Source organism: Solea senegalensis, linkage group LG10, assembly GCF_019176455.1.
Source record: "Solea senegalensis isolate Sse05_10M linkage group LG10, IFAPA_SoseM_1, whole genome shotgun sequence".
In the NCBI taxonomy this organism is placed as follows: domain Eukaryota; kingdom Metazoa; phylum Chordata; class Actinopteri; order Pleuronectiformes; family Soleidae; genus Solea; species Solea senegalensis.
In genome coordinates, this window is record NC_058030.1 from 7,759,769 (window position 1) to 7,785,875 (window position 26,107).

General features: G+C 38.4%; 1 protein-coding gene across 4 annotated transcripts; it reads right to left on the reverse strand.

Moving 5' to 3' along the window:
* Nucleotides 1-769: 769 nt before the first annotated feature.
* aass (aminoadipate-semialdehyde synthase) lies at nucleotides 770-25,400 on the reverse strand. 4 transcript variants are annotated; one of them, XM_044035819.1, is made up of 25 exons: nucleotides 25,293-25,400; nucleotides 22,364-22,602; nucleotides 21,706-21,882; nucleotides 20,962-21,046; nucleotides 20,584-20,651; nucleotides 20,260-20,406; nucleotides 20,091-20,169; nucleotides 19,556-19,683; nucleotides 18,351-18,493; nucleotides 15,376-15,498; nucleotides 14,764-14,875; nucleotides 14,488-14,547; nucleotides 13,876-13,943; nucleotides 13,658-13,669; nucleotides 10,070-10,191; nucleotides 9,356-9,485; nucleotides 8,503-8,613; nucleotides 7,604-7,712; nucleotides 6,859-6,999; nucleotides 6,598-6,765; nucleotides 5,917-6,012; nucleotides 5,118-5,233; nucleotides 4,313-4,401; nucleotides 3,680-3,856; nucleotides 770-2,689 (listed from the first exon to the last, which is right to left on the reverse strand). In XM_044035819.1, the coding sequence occupies exons 2-25, from the start codon at nucleotides 22,580-22,582 to the stop codon at nucleotides 2,571-2,573; spliced, it is 2,799 nt and encodes a 932-aa protein (XP_043891754.1). In that variant the 5' UTR covers nucleotides 22,583-22,602; nucleotides 25,293-25,400; the 3' UTR covers nucleotides 770-2,570. The 4 variants fall into 4 exon arrangements, with proteins under 4 accessions (XP_043891754.1, XP_043891753.1, XP_043891755.1 ...); XM_044035818.1 differs by having other exon boundaries at nucleotides 25,284-25,400; XM_044035820.1 differs by having other exon boundaries at nucleotides 22,364-22,624; nucleotides 25,284-25,400.
* Nucleotides 25,401-26,107: the final 707 nt, after the last annotated feature.

The window sequence follows — 26,107 nt, forward strand, 5'->3', positions numbered from 1 at the left end:
GGGTCAAAGCAGTGGAGGGATCAGCTCAGATTAAGTTGTTAATAATCAACAGCTGACAAGTCAAGATGTTGCCTTGACCTCAGTTTGTTCTCCTCCGACGCTTAATTAGAGAAACTATTAGTCAGTTTATTGTGTTCCGATTAATCAAACATAAAAACAAGTTTCAGTCCTCATTTCGTTTTCGCGCAGCCACTGACCATGTGGAGTGTGACAAAAGTGTGACAAGCCCATTGAAATAGTTACACAAACACTGTAGTTTTAATCCCGACGACCACTTACAGCTTTTGCATTGACCAAAATGATAACGGTTTCACAGACGCTTCTCAGCAGTTTGGGGATCAACGTCTTACCCAAGTGAAATGGAGGAAAAAGGGATCAAACCACCGACCTTCTGGTTTGTGGACAACCTGCTCCACTGGATCCACTGGCCCGGATTCCTTAAACGAGCAAAGAACATTCTGTGGGAAAAGTTAAAGGTTAAATTTCACAAATACCGCTACTTGTATGCAGTCCTGCCAGTAGTTCCGACTTCATTTACAGGTTTGAAGTTAATACCTCTGTCACCACTGCCAACAATAACAGGGTAACTTTGTACATTAATTTTGAGGAAGACTGTAATTTGTCAAACGGATAATTACATTGGAATTGAAACATTACATTTGACAATCAATAATTCTTTTTGTTCAACTGATAAGAGGAAGGAAGAACAGAAGTATATTTTATTTATTGTGCTATTTCTAAAAAGCAAAAAACTGAAGAGAAAAGAAGCTTTTACAAATGAATGTCTGTTTATTAGTCAAGAATAACATTGTGCATAAATGCCAAACTTGACAGAGAAAACATTGAAAATTGTGGTGGTTTGTTGCAGGCAAGCCAAACTAGTACTAGTCATTTTCTGACATTAAAATTAGTGTTGGTGTCATTTTAACTGGATTTGTTACAACCTTTATTTTATTCTATTTTATATCTTTTAAATCTGAGGAGAACTCAGACCCAAAATATATCCAAAAAACATCACTCGTACTTAAAAACACCCCCAAAGTCCACTTACAAAGTACATATCCCAAATTAATGATATATTACAGAAAAAATATATATCTCCGGTACATATTTATTTCCCTCTTTAAATGTAACAAACTATTTCCAAGGTGAACACACAGACACACACACACACACACCAATGACAAAATAAATGTCTCAGGTTCAGGTAACAGACGAGATCTATTCACCATTTTGAAGAACACAAAACTGATTCACTCGTACGCGTCAATCAAGGTTAAACTCGGCGCATGACACAAGTCGAGTGTCAGTGTTACCTGAACATATTTTAATGACTGAGTCAGTCATGAGTTAATAAATGACAACAACTGATCGGGCTGATGACCCACTGTGCCGAGAACCACCCAAAAGACTAAATTCTCAAATGTGAGCATTAAATTTGAAATGCTCTTTGGTTGCTAAAATAAGCAGACTGTGGTGATAGTTTCTAACATCAGCAGGTGTGAAAATCTTTCTGTTTTCTCCATCGTCTGTAACTGATTCCAGTGTGAAACTCTAAAAACACGACAAACAAAATGAAAAGAGGCAGTAACAGTGGGAGCTGTCTGACCTTCAAACTGTTGGCAATCCTGCACTTTCACAGGAAAAAACATCCCATGAATTCATGAAATTCAGACAAATGATTTGAGCCCACAGGCTCAAATAGCAGATTTGCAGCAATGTTTACTTCTATGGATAACGACCACATTATTTTTGTTTTGATTCACGAGCTCTCCTTCATTCTGCCTGTGCACGCGTGTCCATGAATGAATATAAACATTTCATTTATAACCGTTTGCTGTGTTAATGTAGACATTTTTACAAATACTGAAATTATTATTATATATTGTACAGTACACTCATCCGGATCCATCCATTTTTTACTCGGTTAATAAAGGCAAGACGGTGATCTACATTCTCTCCCTCTCTCTCTCTCTCTCTTCATATTTGCTGTATTTGGGGCAGAAACCATTTCTTCTGCAGACAAAACAGATCTTTTGCGTCGGTGCATAAAGATTGTGTGTGTGTAACAAGCGGTCTATGTGCACATTATGTTAAACACATTATATTATGTTTATAACGCACTATAATGTGTTGAGGTTTTTAGTTTAGACTCAACCTCAATGGGAAAACATTGTGAAACCACTGGTAATTCAGACACCGTTTCAGCTGATGGTGGGAAAAAGGCAGTTAACATGGATACATTTACCAATCAGAACAGTAGTTTTTCTTGCTTCATGAGGCAAATGCTGTGCTTTTTAATGCTTTAGGAGTTTGCATTCCTTGACTTTATCTATCGTCACATTTTCATTCGCCTTTTACGCACATGTTAGAACATTTAACATGTTTGGTGCAATTAAACTGTGTCAGCAAAAACAAACTAACAAACAAAAAAAAACCACTATTATTTATCTTATCAGACCCTCAATGTTGACTTGTGTGGATTATTATTTTTTTTTTTTTTAACATGATCTTTGGAATCCTTGGATGGAATTTACAGGGAGTTACTGGTTTTGCTTGGACGCTCAGTTCTAATCCAGCAGGGTGCTTTTGGACATGAAGTTCAGTCCTTCTTCCTTCAGCTGAGCCAGCACGGGCCCATAGATATCCTGTGTCATCGGAACCACCAGACCCTTTTTGTTGATCTCACCTGCAGAGTGTAAACACAGATTCACTGACCAACAATTACAACTATCTACAATCTACAAACTGACCAGCAGCAGCAGCTACATAACTTTTACATACAAACAAATGTCTTGAGCTGCAACTGACGATTATTTGGTTAATCGATTCATCTGTCGATTATTTTCTCGATTAATCCATAAAACATCAGAAAACCTTAAAAAATGTTTGTTTTAATCATGAAAAAAGCTTCAAACCGATTCATCGATTATCAAAATAGTTTTAGAATTAATTTAGTACTCGATTAATAATCGATTCAGCTCTACAAATGTCCATTAAGTCCCAATCAAAGCATGTTGTTTAAGACTATCAGCTCTCTCTGTTTTCCTCAGTATAGCACCGTTTTCCCACACTGAACACAAGAGGTGATTCATTTGATGTCAGGACAGACAGATGCTACGGAAACGTGCTAGCAATGCAAGAAGGCTGTGAACAGGTTGGAGTATGACTCAAAACAGTGAGAAGTTTCAGAAGTGAAAACTATCGCTCTAAAAAAAACCCTGTCATTCAGCAGTTTGACGGCTTCCCCCTGCGATGCAGCTTTATACAAACAAACACCACCAAAAGTTAAGTATATAATCAAGTGTAACTTGGTTTCTGACACAGCTTAGTGTAATTATTTTACATCGTGATCATTTGTATATGCGTAGCTGCTTAGAGGAACAGTCAGTAGAGGTTGATCCCCCTCTCTGGACTATGATTGGTTTACATTCTCACTGGGCAGATCTCCCCCAAGGCTGTTAACGGAGTCGAGAGGAGGTGCAGAAATCTTACTGATCACTTGTACTGATTTACATTTTATTGAAACGGAATTAATGATCAATTACACTAAAACTATGTCACCTACCCCAGCTTTAACTGCATTTTTAATTGCAACATGTTGTAATCGTCAGTGTTAATGTATGTGAGACATAAAAAAACGACAACAACAACAATCTTCCAGAGTGATAATACTAACCGTCCAGGATCATGCGAGCAGCTATGGCTGTTGGGTATCCCACAGTCTTGGCCATGGCAGAGAAACCGCCGACATCGCCGTACACCACCAGGCTGATGTGTTTGGTCTCCAGCTCGCCGGTCGGGTGGCGGAGCCCCACGTCATTCCTCAGGATGATCATGTCTCGTTCGCCCTTATCTGAACACAGCGGAGACGTCATAGTTGAGTTTAAAAATGAGATCAGTGAAGAAACATGAGCCAAACACAGTGGACTACAACTGTTTACACCAAAGAGTCACTGACATCACATTTAGTGTGAGTGGTTATTTTGATTTATTTTTTTATTAACTGATAATCACCAAAGTGTTTTTGGATTTTATTATTCGTGTTTTACTTCATGGATGGATACACTTTTATTTCCCAAAGTTAATAAATCAAGTCATTAGTCAGGAATAAATAACAATATTGTTCTCAGTAGCATCATAGATTTTTAATGAGGGATAATAAAGATACCTTGAACCCTGATTATTTATTAAACTACTGGGTGAATAGATGCAATGCTTTGTAACACGCTTGGACACCTGCTGATTCCCTGACCCCATTTTATTCTTGTGTCCTTTTGAATTTTGGTAATAAAATGTGCAGGTTTCTCACTGAATGACAGCTTTGCTTCCAGATGTTTTGTTAGAGCGGCCAGAGTGCTGTCAGCCTGTGGCACCGGCTCGTCGCTCAGCATCCCAAGCCTGAACACAGAGAGACAAATAAAATGACACAATAAAATAACCTTCAGGAAGCGGTATTAAAAGCTTTGAAAAAAAGCGACTCTGCTTCAACACCCTGGCAGTACTGTGGTGGCCCACACATCCTTGGCTAAATGTAAAGAGATGAGCAGTTGCTTTTGTTGCTGCTTTGCTGGTGAAGTGAATAAATGAACAAGTCTTTCAGTTTGAGCTGTTAGCACGTTGGCTTTTTACCCTTTTAAAGGCGGAGATGGAATTTCTTTTCAACAGTTCACTTTCACTGTCAGAGGAATTTATGTTTGAATAGTAGTGGCCCTCTTCCCTTCACCGCCAGCAGGAGCCGAACAATGGCGGCACGGAGCCTTGATCTGACGACACCCTTGAAAAAGTTGATTTAAACTGAGGTGTGTGCGTGCTACACCACTTCATGCTTCCCTGTTAAGGAGGGAAGTGAAGTGAAAAGCGTAGAGAAGAGAAGAGAAACAGCCTCGGCCTTGCTTAGCAGCAGCCATCTCCTCTGCTCAGATCCGGGCTGCACAAACAAATCTAGCAGTTGGACTCGGTTTCACGGCGCTGAAAACTCAATTTCTGGCCGGGAACAACCTACCATATTTCATAATTTTTTTTGACTAACATTCTCAGTTTGCAAATGATAAAAACAGAGTGGATTTTATCTCACTGCAGTGAGAACACCACGACAGCCATCTTTGGTCACTCACCATCTTAGGGTGTCCATCTTAAAGTCGTCCTTTTCGAGGTGTTCACACACAGTTTCTTCAAAAGCATCATTGGGCAGAGAGGAGGACAATCCCATCTGCTTACAGAGGAGCTCTTTCTGTTGAGACAACAGATAACACTCTTCATTCCTCTAAAACCAAAGCACTCCTCTTCTGTCTCCTTGGTTCCTCTTTAGGTTAAGCTTTGTCTCCTCTCACTCCTAGGTTGGATCCTAGCCCTTCTTTAGCTCCTACAATGGTTTGTAACTTCATTTTCTTAACTGACTCTTGCTTATGTTTTTATATCTCGGGACTGGACACTTTTAAAATGGCGACATGATGCTACAGGGCTAAATACTGCGTGTGGGCCATGACTTTTCTTGGAGAAATATTTTTCCCAGATTAAAAAAATGCTATTGAGAGTCAGAAGGACAAAGGGCAGGATCTAAAACTGCTTTTCATCATTTCTGAACATGTGGCACTGTTTCCTATTCATCTCAAAAGGATAAAAGACGACAAATGTTATCTGCTGTAAACTCATCAATGTCAGAAAGCCTCGACTCACTGCAGCCTTGATGCTTACAAGTAGCTATTGGCAGTAATATACTCTTCAGCAAACCCACTTTCACAGTCAAATGCTTCAAGTGGAAGAGCTGCAAAACAGCTCATTTTATACAACTGAATGACAGGCTGGAGAACCAAGTGGGAGGCACAGATCAGCTGCCTTTCAGCCATCTGTTCAAATGCTTTCATGATCCCTTTAAAAACACACACAGAAAGCGTTCTCTGTGGAGGTTCTTACCCAGGAAACGGGAGATGAAGTGGGCTGCAGGATAGGACAAGGCTCATTGTTAATCAGACCCAGTTTGATAAAACCACTCATGGCCTTGGCGAAGCCCTGAGGGACAGAACAAAAGCTCCACTGAATCACAATTAACACAAGAAACAAAAGATAGTGGGAGAAATCAGGTTTACACAGAAATACAGTTTTGTCATCGTGCAGAGTCTAAACAGTACAAACTGTTGAGCAACAGAAAATTGGGACTCACACTTTTTAGTTTGCTTTGGTCTTAGCTTATTATCTCATGATCTTTCGCTCATATATATATATATATTCAGACATGTGAAAGTGGAGTGACAAAAAAAGAATGTAACATCTAGAGCTGGTCTGTGTTAGTTTTACTGGTTTGATGTGTGGTAGCAGGTGCACACTACTAGGACACTTCACTTTACTTGTTCAGCTTGTATTGTGATTAGCAAACAAAGTTAGAGGTGTCTTTAAGGCCGCCAACTGGTCAGGACTGTCTATCCTGACTTATAACATTTCTGCTTCACCCAGTTGTTTTTATGAAGTTTAAAAAAGAATTATGCGAAATAACTGCAGTCTGACGACTATGTGATACTCTTAAAGGCCTATATTTAAGCGGGGGACTTACATATTGGCCATTTTTTTTGTCTTAAATAGTCGGCAGGAGTGCTCTACCTTGAAGCGCAGAGTTCCTCTGATCAGAGTGTGAGCTGTCTGGATGCCGTACGGCTCAGCGTATATAGTGCTGTTGCGGTTCGGGAATCCCTCCAAGTTGAAACCAGGAAGGAAATCCATAGGCATGGAGGCCTCCATCAGAGAACCACCGGCTGGGACGTTTACCACCTGGAGAAGACACAGACTGAGTTTCCATCTTATTGGTTTAAAATAAAAGCATTTTTTATATTATTCATTTATTGTCCTTTGAAGCATCTGTACCTGGTTGTCTTTGATGTAGACGGCAGGGCTGATGGTGTTGGTGAGGACACCCATTGGACTCCAGCTGAATTTGTAGCGGAGGGGATTATCTGAACATTCTGGAGCAGGAAGACCACCACAGAAGGAGCTGTATAACTCCACCTGAACAACAGGATTATTTATACTGAATTATTATTTTTTCATATAATGAGTCGTGCTGAAAATTTTACACACACACATATATGTGTATAAATAAATGTGCCTTTTTAGCACGACCCATTTTCTAACTGCGCAGAAGTGACAGCAGCTTGTTATTGAGTCTGATAATTGTCTATGTTTTAAAGAAAGCCACTGGAAACTAGAACATTTAAATCCAAGGTTGGAACAGATTTAAGTTCAGTACGACAACTAACATGAACCACACAGTATCTATATGAGAAAAGTGTCAAGGTTAGTGCACTGATGCAGATCAACCTCAGTCCAATGGTTGAGTAGGAATTTGATTTTAACTCAAATGGCTATCAAGACAAATTGAACAGGATGTGTTTCTGTCATGAGCAGCATCATCACAAACCATTCGTCATCAGACGTCTCACCGAGGAGCAATGCCAGCCCCTGCATGGCATAGAGAGGTTGTTTTGATGTAGTTGGAAGTTTCATAGTTTATTTGTAGCACCTTCCACAAACATGAAATCAAAGTTCTTTATATCAGTTAAAAAATACACCATTAAAAAACCGTGTTAAAATAAAAAAAAAACTGACGTACAGTGCAGCCTTCAGCTTTAGCCTTATCGATACACTCCATGGCCAGCATGTGGTCGATACCCGGGTCCAGTCCCATCTCATTGACGATAGTGATTCCGGCCTCCTCCGCACTGACACACATGCATGCAAACACACAGATTTTATTTACTACATTTGTCATTTTCTATTTATTACTTTTACTAACTTAACCTCCCTATGTGTGAACTTCTCATTGCTTTTTGCTATTTTATAGATTGAGAGACGATTTATTGATTAGAATCTAAATGTAATTGTACAATTACAACAACTTTAATATTTTATGATTCAGTTTTATTGGTAACACTCTACATTGCATGTCTGTACTATTATGCCATTATCATCTTATTTTCCATGTTAATATCAAATAAAAGCAATGTAATGTAATGGTGTGGTGAAACTTAACAAGCATGCAGATAAACAGGTTTCTGAATTAAGTCCCTGAATTAAACATAATTAAATGTGTAAGTAAGTGTCTTGTAAGTGTCTATTCGTATTTCCTATCATCTTCATGTGAATGTATTCTACTGATGGGAGCCTTTAGTAAAAGCATCATAATAAGTAAGCTGTTACATTACCACGCTATTACCTCGAAAGAGTAGGAATATGATGATATTATCATACTATTAGCACTTTTCCAAGTCTTTTATTATTTGTTGTACTAGGTTTTAGATTTGTATATGTCTGACGGGCAACAAATGTACAGCGTACTATTGTATAAAATGAGTGGGAAAAGTAAAAAATGAAATCTTATTTATTCTAAATTATAAATAACCTGTATGCATGATAAACTTCATGTGCATTACTGATATGAACGTCATTAAAAGCAAATTCTCTTTGATAAATCCTGTTCTGTTATTTGACTGCTGTGTAGTTGGACATCACCTGCTGTGCAGCTCCTTCATGGCAGGACTCAGGTAGCTGGCAGTCACCAAATTCACCTTCCTCTTGATGCAGTGTTTGGCAATGAGTGGGTGGAATGAGTATGGTAGCAAGCTGAGGATCAGATAGAGAAGGTTAGGCCTTTAAGTGGACTGATAACAGCTGAGCCTGCGTGCCCGATAGTGTGGAGCTGAGCAAGACATATGCTCTACACAGGTCCATTTATCATCTTACCAGGTTTATTGGTACAGACTCATAGGAAGAGACAAACATTGCATAGGCTCGGTCTCAACACTTCCCATATAATCTAATTAACCGCTATTCATTTGTAAATTATGTTTTCAAGAAAGACAATTGAGACTCAGTCTTCATGGGCAAAGGAAGAACATGTTAGTCATGACAGGAATTAAGTCACTGCTCACTTGAGATTTTAAGAAATTTTGTAGTAAATATGTGGAAAGATTGTTGTAATACTTATGAATGATGACAAATTGTGTAGGCTTTTATTAAAAACACACCAGTAATTACCAGCTAAATACCATTTTATGACGATAACAAATAATATGTGGGATTTTTTTCTTGGAAATTTGGAATATGCAGCACCTGTCAAATTAAAGGTTTTTATAGGTTTAAGGACAAATTTTCAATCGATCCACTGTTCTTGTGCTAAATAGTCAGGTAGGGAATCAAGTAATTTAGCTTAACACTTTTTTTCAGGCTCTGCTAACCAAAAATAAACAAAAATAACTGACATATCATGACACACATCATAACCGACATAAGTTTCCTTTCATGCCTGTACATTTGCATCTCACAATAATAACGTAATTTATTTATTATAATTTATTATTTGTACCTGATGACCAAGTCATGGTCTTTGATCAGAGAGTCGAGGTGTCCCTCCTGGCTGGTGACATCCAGCGTAATGGGGATAGTGTTGGGATATTTAGCAGCCAGCTCCTCTGCCTGCTTCAGCAGCACTGACGCTAAACACAAACATAACAGGAAAATTAAATATTATGCATCAGTGGGAGATCAAACCTCACGTTGTCTCATCAGGTTGTGATGTAAAAGACTGATTGATTGGTTGTGTGGGGATAAACATAATATACATTTGGGAGAGCACGCTGTGGATAATCCAAAAAATCTTGCTTAAAGTATAACTTGTTTATTCACAGTAACATGTTTCTTGAAATGATACATATATACAATTTGGTCCAGTGCAAAGGTTATTGTCCCAGACTCCTCCCGCTTTTATAGATGTTGCCTTTCACTCTCCACCACATGAAGCATGGCGTAAACAAGAGGTTTCATGAGAAGGTCTCACCGAGCACCTGCTGTGGGAATTTTCCACAGCTGAAACTGGTGTCAAATTCACTAACAGACTCTCTCCCCAACTCTCCTGACTTTAGCTCTCGGCCCACTACTTGGCATTTTTTCTAAATCAGGCAGTGGCCGGAGTAAGCTTCAGAAGAGACGGCTTACTTCCCCGTTAAGGCCAATAAAATTATAAGGCATACAACTTAAAAATATTACAAATGACTTTTCAAAGTTTGACAGAAAAACGTACCCACAGTGACCTGAGTCTTCTCATTGCGAGTCAGATACTCAACAACGGGCCCAGAGACGTATCCTGAACCCAGTAGCAGAACTCGCTTCATCCCAGCTTTGCTCATGATCTGATCCTTCTCCCTGCACAACATCAAACATTCTCAGAGTTAGAAACACACCATAACACATCATTGGGGCTCAGGGACTGTGCTTCTATCCATGTGTCTCACAGCTGGGATGTTATGCCCTGAGCAACACTTTTTTAGCAAGATTTTGTCATGACAGTATCATCATGGAGGCAGTGTGGATTTTGATTTAACGGATGCCTTTAAATACAAAGCAGCTGTCAGAGAAATCCTTTTGACATACGTGTTAAATTGCTCTTTATTCTGGCAGCTATGACTGACCTAGAGTGTTTGGTCAGTAACATGGCTGATAGTGAATCTAGGATGCCAAAAGACCAGATCACTGACAGTAGCCTTAAATGGATTGTTACCGTTAAAAGGATAAAACATTCGTCACAGTACAATATACCTCATCACAGTGTTGCTAAACATTTCTCTGAAATGATAAAATGCGTATAAAATCAAAAAGGCAATGAGACTGTTCTCATTATCCTTAAAGGGGAAGTCCGGTATTTTTGTGAATAGTAATTACAAAAAGTTTCATAATCAGTCCAGTAGATCGCCTCGGGCAGCAGCCGCGACTGGTGACGTTACCAAGGGTAACCAAACCTACACCCTTGATAATGTTGCCATGCTGTGTTCACACCGGACATACAACTATCTATCAATCTCACAAATCGTGTCTGATGCGCCAGTTGAAATTTTACAACTTCTTTCTTGTGGAAACGTCTGTAGAGAAGAAACCGTGCAACCTTTTCACAGGTCGAAAAATACCGGAATTCCCACTTAAATCCTTTTTTTGATGTGATTGGTGAAGATCTGGACTCAAACACAGGAGGACGGGGAAGAAGACTGAGTAGGAAGAGCATGGAGAGAGGGTCATCCAAAACAAAAAGAAAGATAAATATGTTGGGTTTTTTTCTAGTCATGATCTAGGCACGTGCAAGAGCAGCTGGTCAGCTGACCTCAGAGCTTTGCTTGGAATGTGTGGCTTCAAGAGCTCCGTCAGGTACGCAGGTGCCGGACCATTGAAACATTTAGAAGTAAGCGTTGAGAAACCACACAAGGTTAAAAGTTAACATAGACAGGGAGCAGGTATAAAGAGTTCCAGAACAGGAGCATTTTGCAATATAAACAGTGTTTAAGTGTTTTGTTTTTGAAGTGGTTTGAAATTATTCCCGTTTTGCCCCGTTTTTGTATTTACAGTATTTGTATTAAAAATGTTTGTACTACTGAAACATTTTTATTTTTTTCCCTTGGAATGCAGTTAAAGTTACAGTAGCTTAAGTGCAATGCAATTCATTACATGGGTAAAAAAAAACAATAATCACATGACTATATAAGAATTTCTCATTTAAAATGTTTTCCCAAGTTTTACAAAGTCATGTGAAGTACAATTACAGCTATAATATTAAATATTACTACTAATTCGGACATATGCTATTATCCAAAACTTACAACCAAGCATCTTGTGGTTATTTAACAATAAATAGCAATAATTACAATACACTGTATATTTCATATTATAATTACATTATAAACAATACATTTCTTTGATGCATCTATACAGCATAGATTAATTGATATCTGATTATAAAGCTTGTACTTATCTGTAGTCTATGAGGTCTAATTAATAACCCTATTCATATTCTTATATTCAAACTTAATAAAAAAGAATATAAATTTTCCTGAACATCAACATTACCACTCACAACAACTTTACCTATATTGTAATTTCTGAATAAGAGGAATAAACTAGACATAAAATAGACAAAACAAGACCCATCACATAGTGTAACAGTGAAAATAAGAAGCATAACAATAAATATTAAAGCCTCTTAATTTAACTGAGAGGTTTCGGTTAAAAGTGTTATTTAGCATGCTGGCTTATCTTAACGCCGTAAGCACCATCCTAATCTGTGACATTAATATCCCATCACAACAATCTGTGACAAATCTCCAAGGAGTCGGACTTCTGGACTTGTTAGCCTTGGCCTAATTGGATGCGACACCGCACACATGCATGAGTTACAGTGAGACTGACCGGCAGTCTGTCCACTGCCGAGCTCATCTTCTTAATTAAAATAAAAAGAAAAGCAAGATGTTCCCTCAGGAGGATTTCATGTCCGAGTTTACATATCTTAAGGAGCCCAACTCAATCCAAAGGATTAAGATTTGGTGGCATAGCTTGTCTGGAAAGAAAACGATTCTTAGGCTCAATTGAGAGTCTTAAAAGTCTTAAAAGGTGGCCTAAATATGAGCGTTCATGTGACAAACAGAGGCTCAACTCAAAAACAGACATATTTGTCAGGCTCATTAAAATGTTTGACGCTGCAGATAAGCCAAGTGTTGTAAAAACTAGAGAAATATTATCAAAGAAATTTATAAATCAATCAAAACAGATTAAAGACAGTGCTTGCAAAGAAATGATCAAAATACAGACATAAGATCAGTCGGATTCTTGATAGGAAATGTATAATTTTAGGTTTTATATATAATCAGAAAGAATACAGAATTCATCCCTGTGCCCGATACAGAGTTTGGTGCAGTAAAAGCACTAAAAAATGGACAGACATCTGGCCCATGTTCTCTTACTGTTAACAGGGCTGATATCCATTTAGAAAAGGTGGCGAGGCAAAGCTGTACCTGTGTCTCATCTGTTATTAGGTGACAGTGTTGTCATTATGCCAGAAGCATTTGTCAGGGCAAACAAAGAGAAACTGCTTGCCTAGTTAAGTCTAAGTTTTCAGGGTGCTGTCGTTTTCCAATCATTCCATGATATATGATAAGTATTAAGAATTTTACAGGTTTTTTCAAAGGTTCGCTGGGAGTTTATATGTGTTTTAATTAACTGCTCTAATGTGAATGTTGTGAGTTATTTCACCAAGATAAGTAGGTCATTTTATTATTGTATTCTTGTCATCATCAGAGTCAAGTTTCAAAATTTGAACGCGATAGTTCAAGACTGAGGTGCTTATATTCATCCTCTCATTTGACTATAAGGCAAATTACATTTCCAAGTACCACATGAAATTAAACAGACGAATGCAACACACGGGTGATGGCATTTCTTATGTAAAATGAGACAAAAAGATGTTTCTATCCCTCGAAACCCAAAGGTAAACTCCAGCATCTGAGGTGGGCTGGTGGTAGCAGCTTATTAGTACACTAGCCATGCAATGTGTTAGTGCAGAGGCAGGTGGGTACAGCAGACACCAGAGGCGAAAACTGTGCAGGAACAACCACAAGGCACGGTTAGTCACTAGGTACCAGTCCAGCCGTGAGTGCTGCCGGGCCAAAGGACACTAAAAATGTCATATACTGCAAGGCTACAAAAGGATAAGTCAAAGGGGGAGAAGCAGCTAAAACAGAAGACTGCATAAAACTAATATTACTATACTTTTACTAAGCTCTCAATATCAAAAAGGAAAAGCTAGCAATGTTGGGCTACACTAGCACACAACAAACAGTGTCCACGTTACCTGTCTCGTATTCTTTAAACATGTCATCCATTGACTGCATTTACTCGCAGACAGAACAGACATTTGCCAAAATCATTTTGTTTTACATAATGAAAAACTCAACGATACTCAAACATTATGTTTTCTAAGCATTTTAAATCACAAATGCCTGCTAAAGAGTGTAATAGGAAATGTACTGAATAAACATGCTCACAGATGGAGTCTGAAATGGGTCTTACCTTCTTTCTCGAAGTTTTTCAATGTATTCAAACTTTGGGGTGAGCGCTCCGTTTGAAGTAATGACAGCCTTTAGGGGGGAAAACAATTTAATAAAAAAACTGAATAAATGAGAGTGAATGAGTGAAATGTGTTGCATATTTTCATCTGATATTAAAATTAGGTTAAATAATAACTTAAATAACTAGACATAATTAAAAATTTGGCACATGGCAAAAAAATTGAATATTCTTATGTTGAAGGTTAAAATGTATGTAACCCATTGGTTAATAATAAATGGGTCAGTTTTTCTCATACCTACTTTTGCTGACTATTGTTCTCCGTTTGAGTAATATCACTTGACCAAGTCTATTCTAATATTCCACACTACAAAATAAGTAATTAGAGTATGACTCGTGCTGATATCGTATCGGATCGATATAGGCATCGGCCAATACTCAAGGCTGTAATAGTGTTATCGTATCGGAAGTGAAAAAGTTTTATCGGGACATCCCTAATAGACAGCAGGAACAAATAAAGATAAATGAATGTCTGCAGGTGGAAGCTAACTGTGCTTAGAAAAGTGATTTTACCATTTGCAGTTCAAAATAATTTACAAAAATGAAATTACTTACGTCTCTGACTTGTGGGCTGAAGTCCTCTTCCTCTAATGGTCTGTTGGCATCTGAAGGGAGCTGATGACACAACATGACACTTACCAAACAAGAAATTGCTATTACACGACTTAAAACACCAGCTCTATCTGTCAGGGTTTTGGAACCCCCTGCAGCGCTCTCCCACAGCAAACTCCCACTGCACAGGACCGGAAAGCGGCACTGAGTGCGAGACAGAAACCCGGACCAAAGCTGTCATCACCTGTTCTCACCTCACATGAAACCCAAATGTCTTACCATCTCCCAAATGTATGGAAAGAGTCGGTCTCCAAAATACTCTGTGGCTTCGATGGGGAGCTGAGCAGGAAGATTGTCAATGGAACACATAAGGATCCCGTTTCCCTCGACACTGCCAGGACAGCAAACAACAGCGGTCATTGTCTAGAGCACAGGTCACAACTAATCGACAACTGTTTATCCATGCAAATTAAACAAATAGAGTATTAAATATCTTAGACAGTACACAGTTTACAGTCATTTTAATGGAGTCTGACAAAAAAAATATTTGTCTTAAAAAGTCTATAATAGTTTTAAAGAGGTATTCATATTACAAAATGAAACAATATCATATCCGATCATTTGACAGAAATGTGATTTTGCCGTTTGTACAAACATCACTGCTTTGTGTATCTGTCAATCAAATTAATGAAATTAAAAAAATTAAATTAATTAATATTAATGATAATTATTCATATTACATTCAATATCATTTTACCTTGCAAATAAACACATTCTATCGGTCTCAAAATTGAAGACCGATTAGTTTCACAAAAGACAACATTCTTCAAAATTTAACAATGTGAAGGAAAAAGTTCATAACCTGAAACCTCTGATTCGTTTATACTGTACCTGTCATGGTCTATGTGCTGGTCAGCGTCATAAATACAGAAAGGCCGATCAATGGTGGTGCACTCATTCATGAACTCAATGGAGCCTCCAGTGTCCGCTGATATGTCGCAGATAGCCAGCAGCCTGTAGAAGGGGAGAGGTCAAGGGACAGAATGATAAGCTTTCCCTCTGTAAACATGAAGATAACATGTGACATTTGACCTCTGTGTAGGTACAGCAACCGATACAGTGACACTTAGCAATCAGCATGTCAGTTATATGCTGCTCTCAGGTCAGCTCATGACACACAGGAACTCAAAAAAAAACCATCCAGGAGTTGAATGCCCCTGCTGACCAATGCGGTTTAGTGTACACATTTTTTTTGCTGGGCGATATGACCAAAAATGCATATCATGCCAAGTTTCAACAGTTTGTGTGTGTGTGTGTGCTCACATTGGGTGAGTGGTAGAGCAAGAGAGAAGGGGAAAGAGGGAGAGGCGTAGCTAAGAGTGTGTGTGTGTGTGTGTGTGTGTGTGCTCGTATTGCAGCGAATGTGTGTCTGTTAATGTAACTACATACATTCCTGGTATCATCAGGTGTGTTGTCTGCTAAGGTGGAGTACATTGATCATTCCTACAATTGTTACCAGTTACTTCTAGCTAGAAATTAATATAAACAAATACCAGTTTTCAGTATTAACAGGTATACCATCCAGCACTAGGCAGTTGAAAGAAATTGAATGTTCAAGAGAGCAAAACTATTTTCTATGAGGCCACTGTGTGATCATTGACTATTGGAATAGCATTGACTTAGTTTAGGTTTTTAGAAGTTTGTACTGACACATAGTTATCATCAAACAAACTGTGGTGTGTGCACACTCTTGTGCCTAAAACCTACAGGATCCAGGCAGCTATTTTATTTACCTCAGTTTTTTGGTTCGTTTAGACAACAGGAAGTTTTCCTTTACCTTGTTAACGAGTTTCGGCGTGCATCTTCCGCCTTCCTCAGAACTGTCACCTGATGTTGGGTGGTGACGTGCCTTATAAGCTGTTGTTGTGGAGGTGTGATCTTCCCGTCAGATTTAATGGGTAGACCACACCTCCTGCTGTCAGGTCGCTCCCCCAGGATGGCGCTCTAGGTGTGTAACAGCATGCTCGCTCCCTAATCCCGTGCACTGGGATTGTTTTTCTCTTTTCTGTTTCATGTCTATGGAAGCATCTGACCTCGTCACAGATGTAAACATTATTGCAAGAATAAATATTTTTTTATCTTTATTTAAATGTAATTTGAAAATGTTTTATCTTGTTTTCAGCACAACAGGGGCATGTTGCAATTTTTATTTCACTGACAATGTACCTTGTACAATCTCATGTGACAAATAAAGAGATCCTGATCAGACACACGCCCAGTACAAGCAAGGCTACAGTGGAAACATCTGGAAAAACAGATTTTTGACCAATGATAAAAGTCTTATTAAATCTACACCTACTTCAGTGTATGCCATCATAAGAATATTTCTCCTACTTTATCGGCATTAGACCGCCTTTTCCTGACAGAAAACTGAGGAGTGTGCTTCTCTGTTCTCTTCATAGAGAAAAACACCAATTTTAATAGTTAGGTTAATTAGAAGTTTAGCTGTATAAGACACTGACACATAGTCAGCATCAAACATAGCTGTAAACACCCCCTGTGCCTAAAAACCAAGCATGCACAGTGCTAAAAGGTACTTATCAAGAGTACATAAAAAGAACATCATACCAATTGTCATGTAAACTGCACTCTGTCCTGTTGTTCTCAAAACACCTTCATCGTTTCCACAAAGTTTTGGCGACCTTCCTCTAAGATTCTTCTCATGTTGATGCACCTGCTTCACCGCATTTCAGCTGATCTGTACACTGTCAATATAGCGTTCCACAAAGAACACTTTGTACTGGAGACATAGACACAGGGTCTTTAAAACATATATGAACTCCTCTCTGACACCAAATGAAACCAGTATGACAGGTTGATTCTATCATGCATATTTCAAGTTGAAGTTTTTAGATGTTTGCACTGACATGTTGTCATCAAACATAGTCCTGACTGCGCTGTCTGCACACCCCTGTGCCTAAAACCCACACGAGCCAAGCGCTCAGAAACACACTGAAAAACAGATTTTATACAGATGATAAAAGTCTACTGAAGTGTATGACTTGGCTCATTAGTTCCAATAAAGATACATTTTATAACTGTGTTTTATAACAAACTAATGTCTTAGTTTGCATTTGTCCCTGTTCTATTTTACCGTGATCTATACAAAGCCAGATGCACATGGACACTGCCTATTCATTTGCTGCAGTTAAGGGTATGTTCGATAATGTCAGGTATTTGCCAAATATTTATTGAAACTCTCCAAGTTGCAATTTGCTTGCAGTAGCAATGGAGCTCTGTTGTTTTCTTACCCAACAATATTTCTGACCATGACATCAAGTTAAACAAGAAGGGTAAAAACCACAGACCTCAAACGTAGGCCAATAAATACTAGCAAAAAAAAAGTGCAAATCACATGACCCTTGTCTTGAAGGTCACAGCAGCCTTTCAGAAGTCTTTTTGCAGACAAAACATTGTAAAATGTCTGTGCTCACCAAATGCTCCATATTTTGTTTTCTGCCCTGCACACATAGTTTTTGCTCACTCTGGAGAGGAACACACTCAAGTTAACTTCATGAAGAAAGTGGTGAATGCTGCCATTCAGCCTCATTATACAGCAAGAGGTGACATTTGACTCCATGAATGAACACAAATCTCACGACTAGACAAGCAGAGAGGTGAAGAGACATTAGTTCACTGTAAAGCAAGGACATGTCTGTCTGAAGTTGCTTCAACTTGGCTGAAAACTTCAGGGATAATGAAGAGAGTCAAAAAAAAAACACAAAGAGGATCTGGAGGAAATGAAAGGAAACCACTCACAGGAGTTTTGGTATGTCTGAGAAAAAATATCAGTACTATACTCTTACTTGTGCGGCAGCGCTGGTGATCCCGCATCGGCTGCAGGCATGCTTTTGCGCATCAGTTTTTGGGCATCCAGTCGCCTGAGGAGCCGAGGAGTGTGGGGATCCCAGTAAATACCATTGATCAGACAAGTTGTGTAGGGTGCCACCTGTGGTATAAATGACATGTGAGATAAACACTTTCACTGTGATGGTGAGGCCAGTCTTTTACACTACTGTATATCCTACATCTACTGAATGTTAGGGGTGTAACAGTACTCATATTTGTTAGGCAAACACATTTCAGAATTACATTTTCACACATCCAGAATCAATTCTGAAATTAAAGAAAGAAATGCAATGGAAGGACAGGCTACAAAGACATGCGATTAAAAATTCAATCAACCTGACTGAAGAACATGTCACCAACTTGTTTGAGCACATTACAGCTTTTACAACCTCAAGGAGAAGAAGGAGCTTGACATGGCATGTGTTATATTTGTCATTGGGATCTTGGGATAAACTCTATCAACAACAAAAATGATGTGGCAGATTGGTGTTAATGTTACTTTTCCAATTCCCAAGGTGCTCACAGTGAAAATACATTCCTAGACAGGTTACCAGTCCATCACAGGGCCACATAGACAAGAAAACATCTACTCTCGACCCTTATGTGGAGGATAAAGTGGTTGAAGAATGAATGAATGAATGAATGAATGAATGAAAAAAAATGCACTGAAGAAAAATACAAAGATAAAGTGTTTCTCAATGACTCATGGTAAACACAATCTTCAAAACCACCACAAAGCCCCGCCCACCACAAGTTTTTCAATATTTACTTTAATATATTAGATTCAGATTCAATCAATACTTTCCCCCATCGCAACCCATGTCTCTTTTCAAGCAATACAGAACATTTAACCAGTAATATGTATAGGTATATGTATATATAACAGAAACATGAAATTATATTCCTCATGTGACTCTGAAAGCAGCTGAAAATACAACTCTCTAACTCAAATAGATTAAATCTATATGTATCAAATCAGGATATTTTTTTAAAATTAAAGATCAATTTTGAATCACATCAATAATCTAAATTAAATCTAATTGTGAGATTGTTTGAAACATGCACCATTAGTACCAGTGCCATTTGGTACAGGATGCTCAGTTCAGGTTGTGTTAGCAAGGCCTGTGACTGGTGATGATGTAAGAGATTCAAGGAGACTCACACTGGTCCTGAAGTGTGAAGTGTACAGCTCAGGATGGTTCTCATACTCTATAGGGTCATAGATGCCATCGCTCTTCCTCATCAGGTGGTGGTGTCGGCTCAGAACGGTGGCGTACACTCTGTTCACGTCTGACGAGACAAAAAACAACAACAAAATAACTGAAAAATCATGGCTCAAGTGCTTCTTGTTTCACATAACAAAGGTTGTAGATTAAAGACAGAATTATGTTCAAGACCTTATTCGACTTAACAAACAGAAAAACTGAGACTTAGCTTTACTATGTACTGAATTTACAATGTAAACTGGTGGCAAAATAGTATAACTGGTATAACCAAAAATGTATATTACAGTATTTTTCAAAATGTCAACAGTTTCATGGTATACAATGGTAATTTTTAAATATGCATCTGCAAACATCTTTCACCCCTCCCAGTTTCAGGGGTGAATGACCTACTGATGGCTTAAGTTTTTGCAACTTAAGCCATCAGTGGATGTTCTGTCCCATTATTGATGATCAGCCATCAAACAGACATACCTCCAGTTTTTGAGACGTCCTTTAACTCATGGGGTTCAACGTATTCAACAGGAAGCTCATTAATGATGTCTTGGGCTCCCTGCAGGAAAACAACCACATAAAGAAACTAAGATTTCCTAAAAACCTGCTTGTGCTGAATTGAGTGTATTCATGTTTAATCGTGTCATACTTTGGAGACGTTTCCTGTTCCAGTGACACAAAATGTGACAGGGCTGATGGATTTGGGCATGAGCCCCATGGATATCTCATAGCCACAGTCCCTCACTGCCTGGATGGCCTGGCTGACATTTCTGTAATTGTGAGCCATACCAATGTGCTGTTTGATGGGGGGGAAGAGAAGGTGATGAGGTTCTGAGAAAGAACTAGGCGAGCGCCAGGTAGGTTTTTAAAAAAATATATTGTGGGTTTTCACATCTGTCAGTGTTAAATTGATATAAATAAAAAAAAAATAAAAAATTCCAGTTGCAGTTTAATGAAGAAAGATTTCTCTCACCATGAAGGGTGTGTGGTGACCAAGAGCCAGGAAGCGCAGTCCCAATCCATGCAAGATGTTAATCATACCTTTAAGAAATAAAGGCACAATTAAGAATGGTTTCAAACAATAGCTGATGTGCAGAAAAGTATGATAATTTTGTATTTTTTAATTTATTTATTTTATTAAAGAGAGGCTATTTCATAGCCAAGAATTTCAGGATATTAATGAATTGTTAAAAACTACAAAAAAAAAAACCCTAAAAAACGTATTTTTCTGCTGTCACTTTCCCAACAGCTGCTGCTGCCACACACTTGCACAACCATCCCAGGAAATGACAGCAACTAAAGGATGTTGCAAATTAAATTATTTATTTTTCTGAGGACTTTCCCACCCTACCTGCAACACCAGCCCACTGGCCAAACGCTACAATCCGGTAGCCATTAGCATCAACCATCTTCTCATAGTCAATCAGGCGAACCTCCTGAAAAGACAAAATAAATGTGTACAAGTTGAAATATATAGAAAAGTCAAAGACAAACCGATAAACTGTCTTTCATCATCCTGTTTGTGCTATTCTATTTTATGTACTTTAAAGACCCATTGAGGCTCTGAATGCTGTAGTTAATGTTGTGGCACTTGAGATCGGGCTGAAGACCTCTTTTTGAAGGTCTAGGTCTTGTCTCTCTGACACATTTTGACAGATAAGCTCCACAAATGATTTATTCATATGAATCATTAAAATAATTGGATTCAAAACTTCCATCGTCAAATGCACCAGTAACATAAGTAGATGGGATGTTTTGTGACAGCAGCTGCTACCTCCCTGCTCCTGTGACACTAAGTTAGGTTCAGTGAGACAAGAAATGCTTGTCTAAGAGAGGAGATGGCCCATGTCAACTGTTAATGAGTTAGCTTTGAAACTTCAGCTATTTAATTACAAAACACCTGTCAAACATTGCATACCACAATAACAACTCCCTTACTTGAGAAAGAGAGCGCAAGCTCGAGATGTGACAAAAGAGAGGAGATCATTAACAAACATCCATTTCCATGAAGAAATATATATCAACTAGTGCTGTTTTGCCTACGTATGAGTACATCACTGCAGGGTTTTTACAAGGCTCTTTTAAGAGTTCTCACCTTCTTCAGCAGGTCATCCAGAAGCCCCATGTTAGCCTCTTGGGCCTTGATAGTGTGTGAGAAAAAAGCGTACGTTTTCTTCTCCATGACCTTCTCCTCCGGTAGCCTCTTAACTCCGATAATCAGTGAAGCCTCTGAGATGTCTTCCTGGATGACGGCTCCAGCCATCGAGTAGTACTGAAAACACATACACTGACTTAGTTCATCAGCATAGTACTCTCACTTTTTTCTTTTTTTTTACTTTTTCAGCATTTTTGGAGGTTTCTCTTTTGCATTTATATTGGCGTGCAATTCAGCAGCATAAGACTTTTAGACGTTCACTGGAAAATTCACATTCCAGCTGCACAAGAGGCAAGCTAGACAAGACACAAAACTGATGCAGAACTGAAATACAAACAATAAAATGTTACGGTTGTATCTAGGATGTCTAACTATGTCTATTTATATATGTAAATATATATGAATTGAATAAGTAATTGGTATAAGCAGAAAATCAAGTAAAGTAGCCATGACATACTAATTACAATACAAGTATACACAAGCACGATTGAGTGATTATTATTATTATTATGATTATTATTACTAAAACCTCCCTTGCACTGCATTGTCAAGTATGCACTAATAATAATAATGATAATAATAATAGTCAGTGCTTCACCTTTTCATGGATAGCTCTGCGGTTGGACGGTTGGACCAGGACTTTGACTCCGGCATTGGTGAGCTCTCTAACGTGGCGTGGGGCCAGCGGTGCCCTCCTTTCCCATGGGTTAATGTCTTCCCGGCGTATGGCCATGATGGCCCTGTGGTGCTCATAGCGCCGCTGCCCTGTCAAACAACTTGGCAACCTCTTCTTTTGGTGGCTGAGTAGTTTAAACATGACTGCTCCCCACTGCTCCCCTGCTCCAAAAACAAGGACAAACTGAACATGTTGGTTATGAAAAATTATTTTTCTGACTAACCATTGAAATAAAGTTAAGTATTACAAGTGACTAAGAAGGAAGCCAAAGTCATTTTCAGTGGAGTAGCTCTAAACTGTACCCTATGTCACTCAAAGGACAGTACTATTAGGTGGTCAGAGGTCAAGTTGAGTTTGCTGCTGGGAGATCGCTGATGATGAGCAGGTGGTTTAGACAAAAAAGAAAAACACACAAAATATAGCATTTTCATTCCTCTAGAGTTGTTCCTGCTATGTTCTCACTTAAAATTATACTCTGGAGGCCTAAGGGAGAACATATTGACAAAACTATTTCATATAAATATAAACAAAAGCAATTTCCGTGGACATTTACGTTCTTACTTTTAACTTAACTTGCACAAGGCAACTGTACAAGAAGGCTCAGAGCCGGTTATACTTTCTGAGGAGGCTACGATCGTTTAACATCTGCAAGAAACTCCTGTGGATGTTCTACCAGTCTGTGGTCACCAGTGTTCTCTCCTACACTGTGGTGTGCTGGGGCACACTTTACAGTCTCCTGTAAAGTGTGACTCTAATTTTAACAGTGTGGATGTTGGAGCTTTTAAGGGATTAATAAAGTTGTCTGTCTGTCTGAAAGGAGCTTCAACATTTATTTCATGGTATTTCAATGTTGATTTTTGCAACTTAAAATCAGCTTTACAAACCACACACACACACACACGTACATAACACTAAAAACAAGAATGTTTATAACTTGTCACACAACTTCATTTGGGTAAATCTCTGAAGGAATTTTGAAGGAATCTAATACACCTGCAGTGCTCACGCCCACACCAATGCCACACTCACTGCTCACACACTCTTTTAAGACATCATGTCCTTTTCCTTCACTCACCAAACTATGCATGGCATGAAAGGAACAGATAAGCAAATAATAGTGTTATTTATAATTAATTATAACTACAGCCACAGATCGGATTGGCACCAGTGCCCTTAGCGACCCTCATGTGGAGGATAAAACAGCAAAAAAGTCAGTGCATGAGTATAATCATTATAGAGCTACAGGCCACAGCCACTCATTATAGAGCTTCAGTAGCTGGCTTTACACAACCAATTTCCATTTCCTCAAAAGGCAGCACTGTTCACATGTATAACAGCAGCATATATACCAGGCACATAACTTAAATTGAAAGTGCATGTAAACCTATTTTCTACAGGACAACATTAGTGGCAGTTAGTGGCAACTGTAAGTTAAGCCTCCCTAGTTTCCCCTTAACTGCCAGGAATCTGGAATCTGAAAGCCAACTTCAGAGTTGTTACAATCCTGAAGATCAGGTCTGGAATGTTGATTTGGTCTATTTCCATAATCATAAGATCAAATTCAGTATGTTCAGTCTTTCAGGTTCTATGATAGCTCAGTCAATATGGATTTAAAGTGCACATTACAGTAAAATTCTTCTGATTTAACCAATAGATCTTAGTCAAACAACATTAGGAGTGGGTCAAAATCTTGATATGGTGATATACATCACCATATATCAAGATACATCGTCCTTCCATTAGGCGTTCTAAAGTAAACAGTCCCTGACTGTTTCACTCGCCGGGTGTCACTAATTGATGTCTCCTCAGCGGTGCTGCTCAAATAAATGAGGGAAACTTGGGCGTAAGTTACCTAGCTGATGAAGAGGGAGTTTACAGCGGGATAACGGCTGAGAAATCCCAATGAAATGACCCATACACATTCAATATATATAGACTTCATGCACTTGTTCTGTATGTGAATAAATGGAGAAATCCTGCACTTTTAACTTTTCACAGATGTTTTGTTTTCTTCAGTTAGACAGATATCATGAGGTATTGCTATATGATTGTCTTGCAATATATTGATTATCATAGAATCATTATATTTTGATATTATTGGTATTGTGGATCATGCATTGCATATTGTATCGTGAGGTAGGCTGTGATTGCCACCCCTGCATGCTTGTTGGCTCACTGATGCTGATGAGATCAAGCAATATCGAATGATAACACATTTTCAATATTAAATGACAGGAAGTTTGTTACTCAGTTCATACCACAAAAGAATCGAAGTTCAATGTCCGGCACAAATATCGGTCAGAATCTACATCAGCCCTACATGATTCTAACTAAAAAGCAAATAGCTGTAGTTTCTGAATAATCCAAACCGTTTAAGCCTCATTTAAGCCTCTGGTGTGGCAGTCTTGTTGTCACACCCCTCAGACTGGAACCCAGTGTTCAACACCACTTACTACACTGGGGTTGAACTGGCTAGCCTGGCTAACCCTAACCCTAACCTATCCTAAGAGCTCTTAGGATATACTGCTACGTATTTATAAGTAAATCAGAGACTCGTTTATAGCTGTATGTACATTAACATGTGCCATAATCAAAGCCAGAAACACGAATGGTGCATAAATGTCAGAAGCTTTAATGATAACATAGTCAGTGCTCGACCCCACGGACACAAACATTTAAAGGAGTGAAATGCTAACGGTGTTTCGTGTCCAGCTCTAACCTTCACTGTATACAACAAAGTTCCGGGGACCTGGTTCACTCCGAATCTCTCATACACAGCAATGATAGGTGAAGTTATCGATACAAAACCAGCACGTGAGAGCGGTTAAAGGTTCTTACTAACCTTTCTGACCTGTTAGAGTTCTCCACGCCGGATTCTGCAGAAGGAACGCGGAGACGTTCTACCAACAAAACCCCTCAGAGGTGAGATGAGCTACGAATGCTGAGGTACACGCACCGCATGCACTAATCTGTTTCCGCTAAAACCTTCAAAATAAAGCTCCACTTCCATGTGGTCATTCGTCGTAAATTTGACATGGGGTAATATTGTTTGAAGTGGGAGTTTACTATGCAAACCTTTGTTTCAAAACACAAAATGGACAATCTGGTTGGTGTATGCATATATATATATATTGTAAAAATTGTAATATATATATATATATATATATATATATATATATATATATATATATATATATATATATATACATTCATATACATATATATATATATACTGTATATATATATATATATATATATATATATATATATATATACACATAAATAATAAATCCTGCCTTTGTAAAATATACACTTTTTCATAACGATTTATTCTGTAATGTCATGTCTCTTGTAATGTTAGTAACTAATATTAGTTTATCTATTATCTAAAAGCTTCCAGATACAAACCAAATGAAGAACATTTAGAGAAAGCAGGCTGTGTATGTATATATTTATAAAAACATTTTTTTTACAATTATTGCAAATATAATGTGAATCACAATTTTTGGACAGGATTAGACAGGACATTTTCATCTCAATGTCCTGTCCTTATTGTTGGAATTATGTTTTCGCTTTCTCTGAGCTGGTGCCATTTTGTCTTTTATTTTGAAAGGAACAACACCAATGTCCGGTGGCATGCTAGCATGTGGGCAGATTGAATGGAAG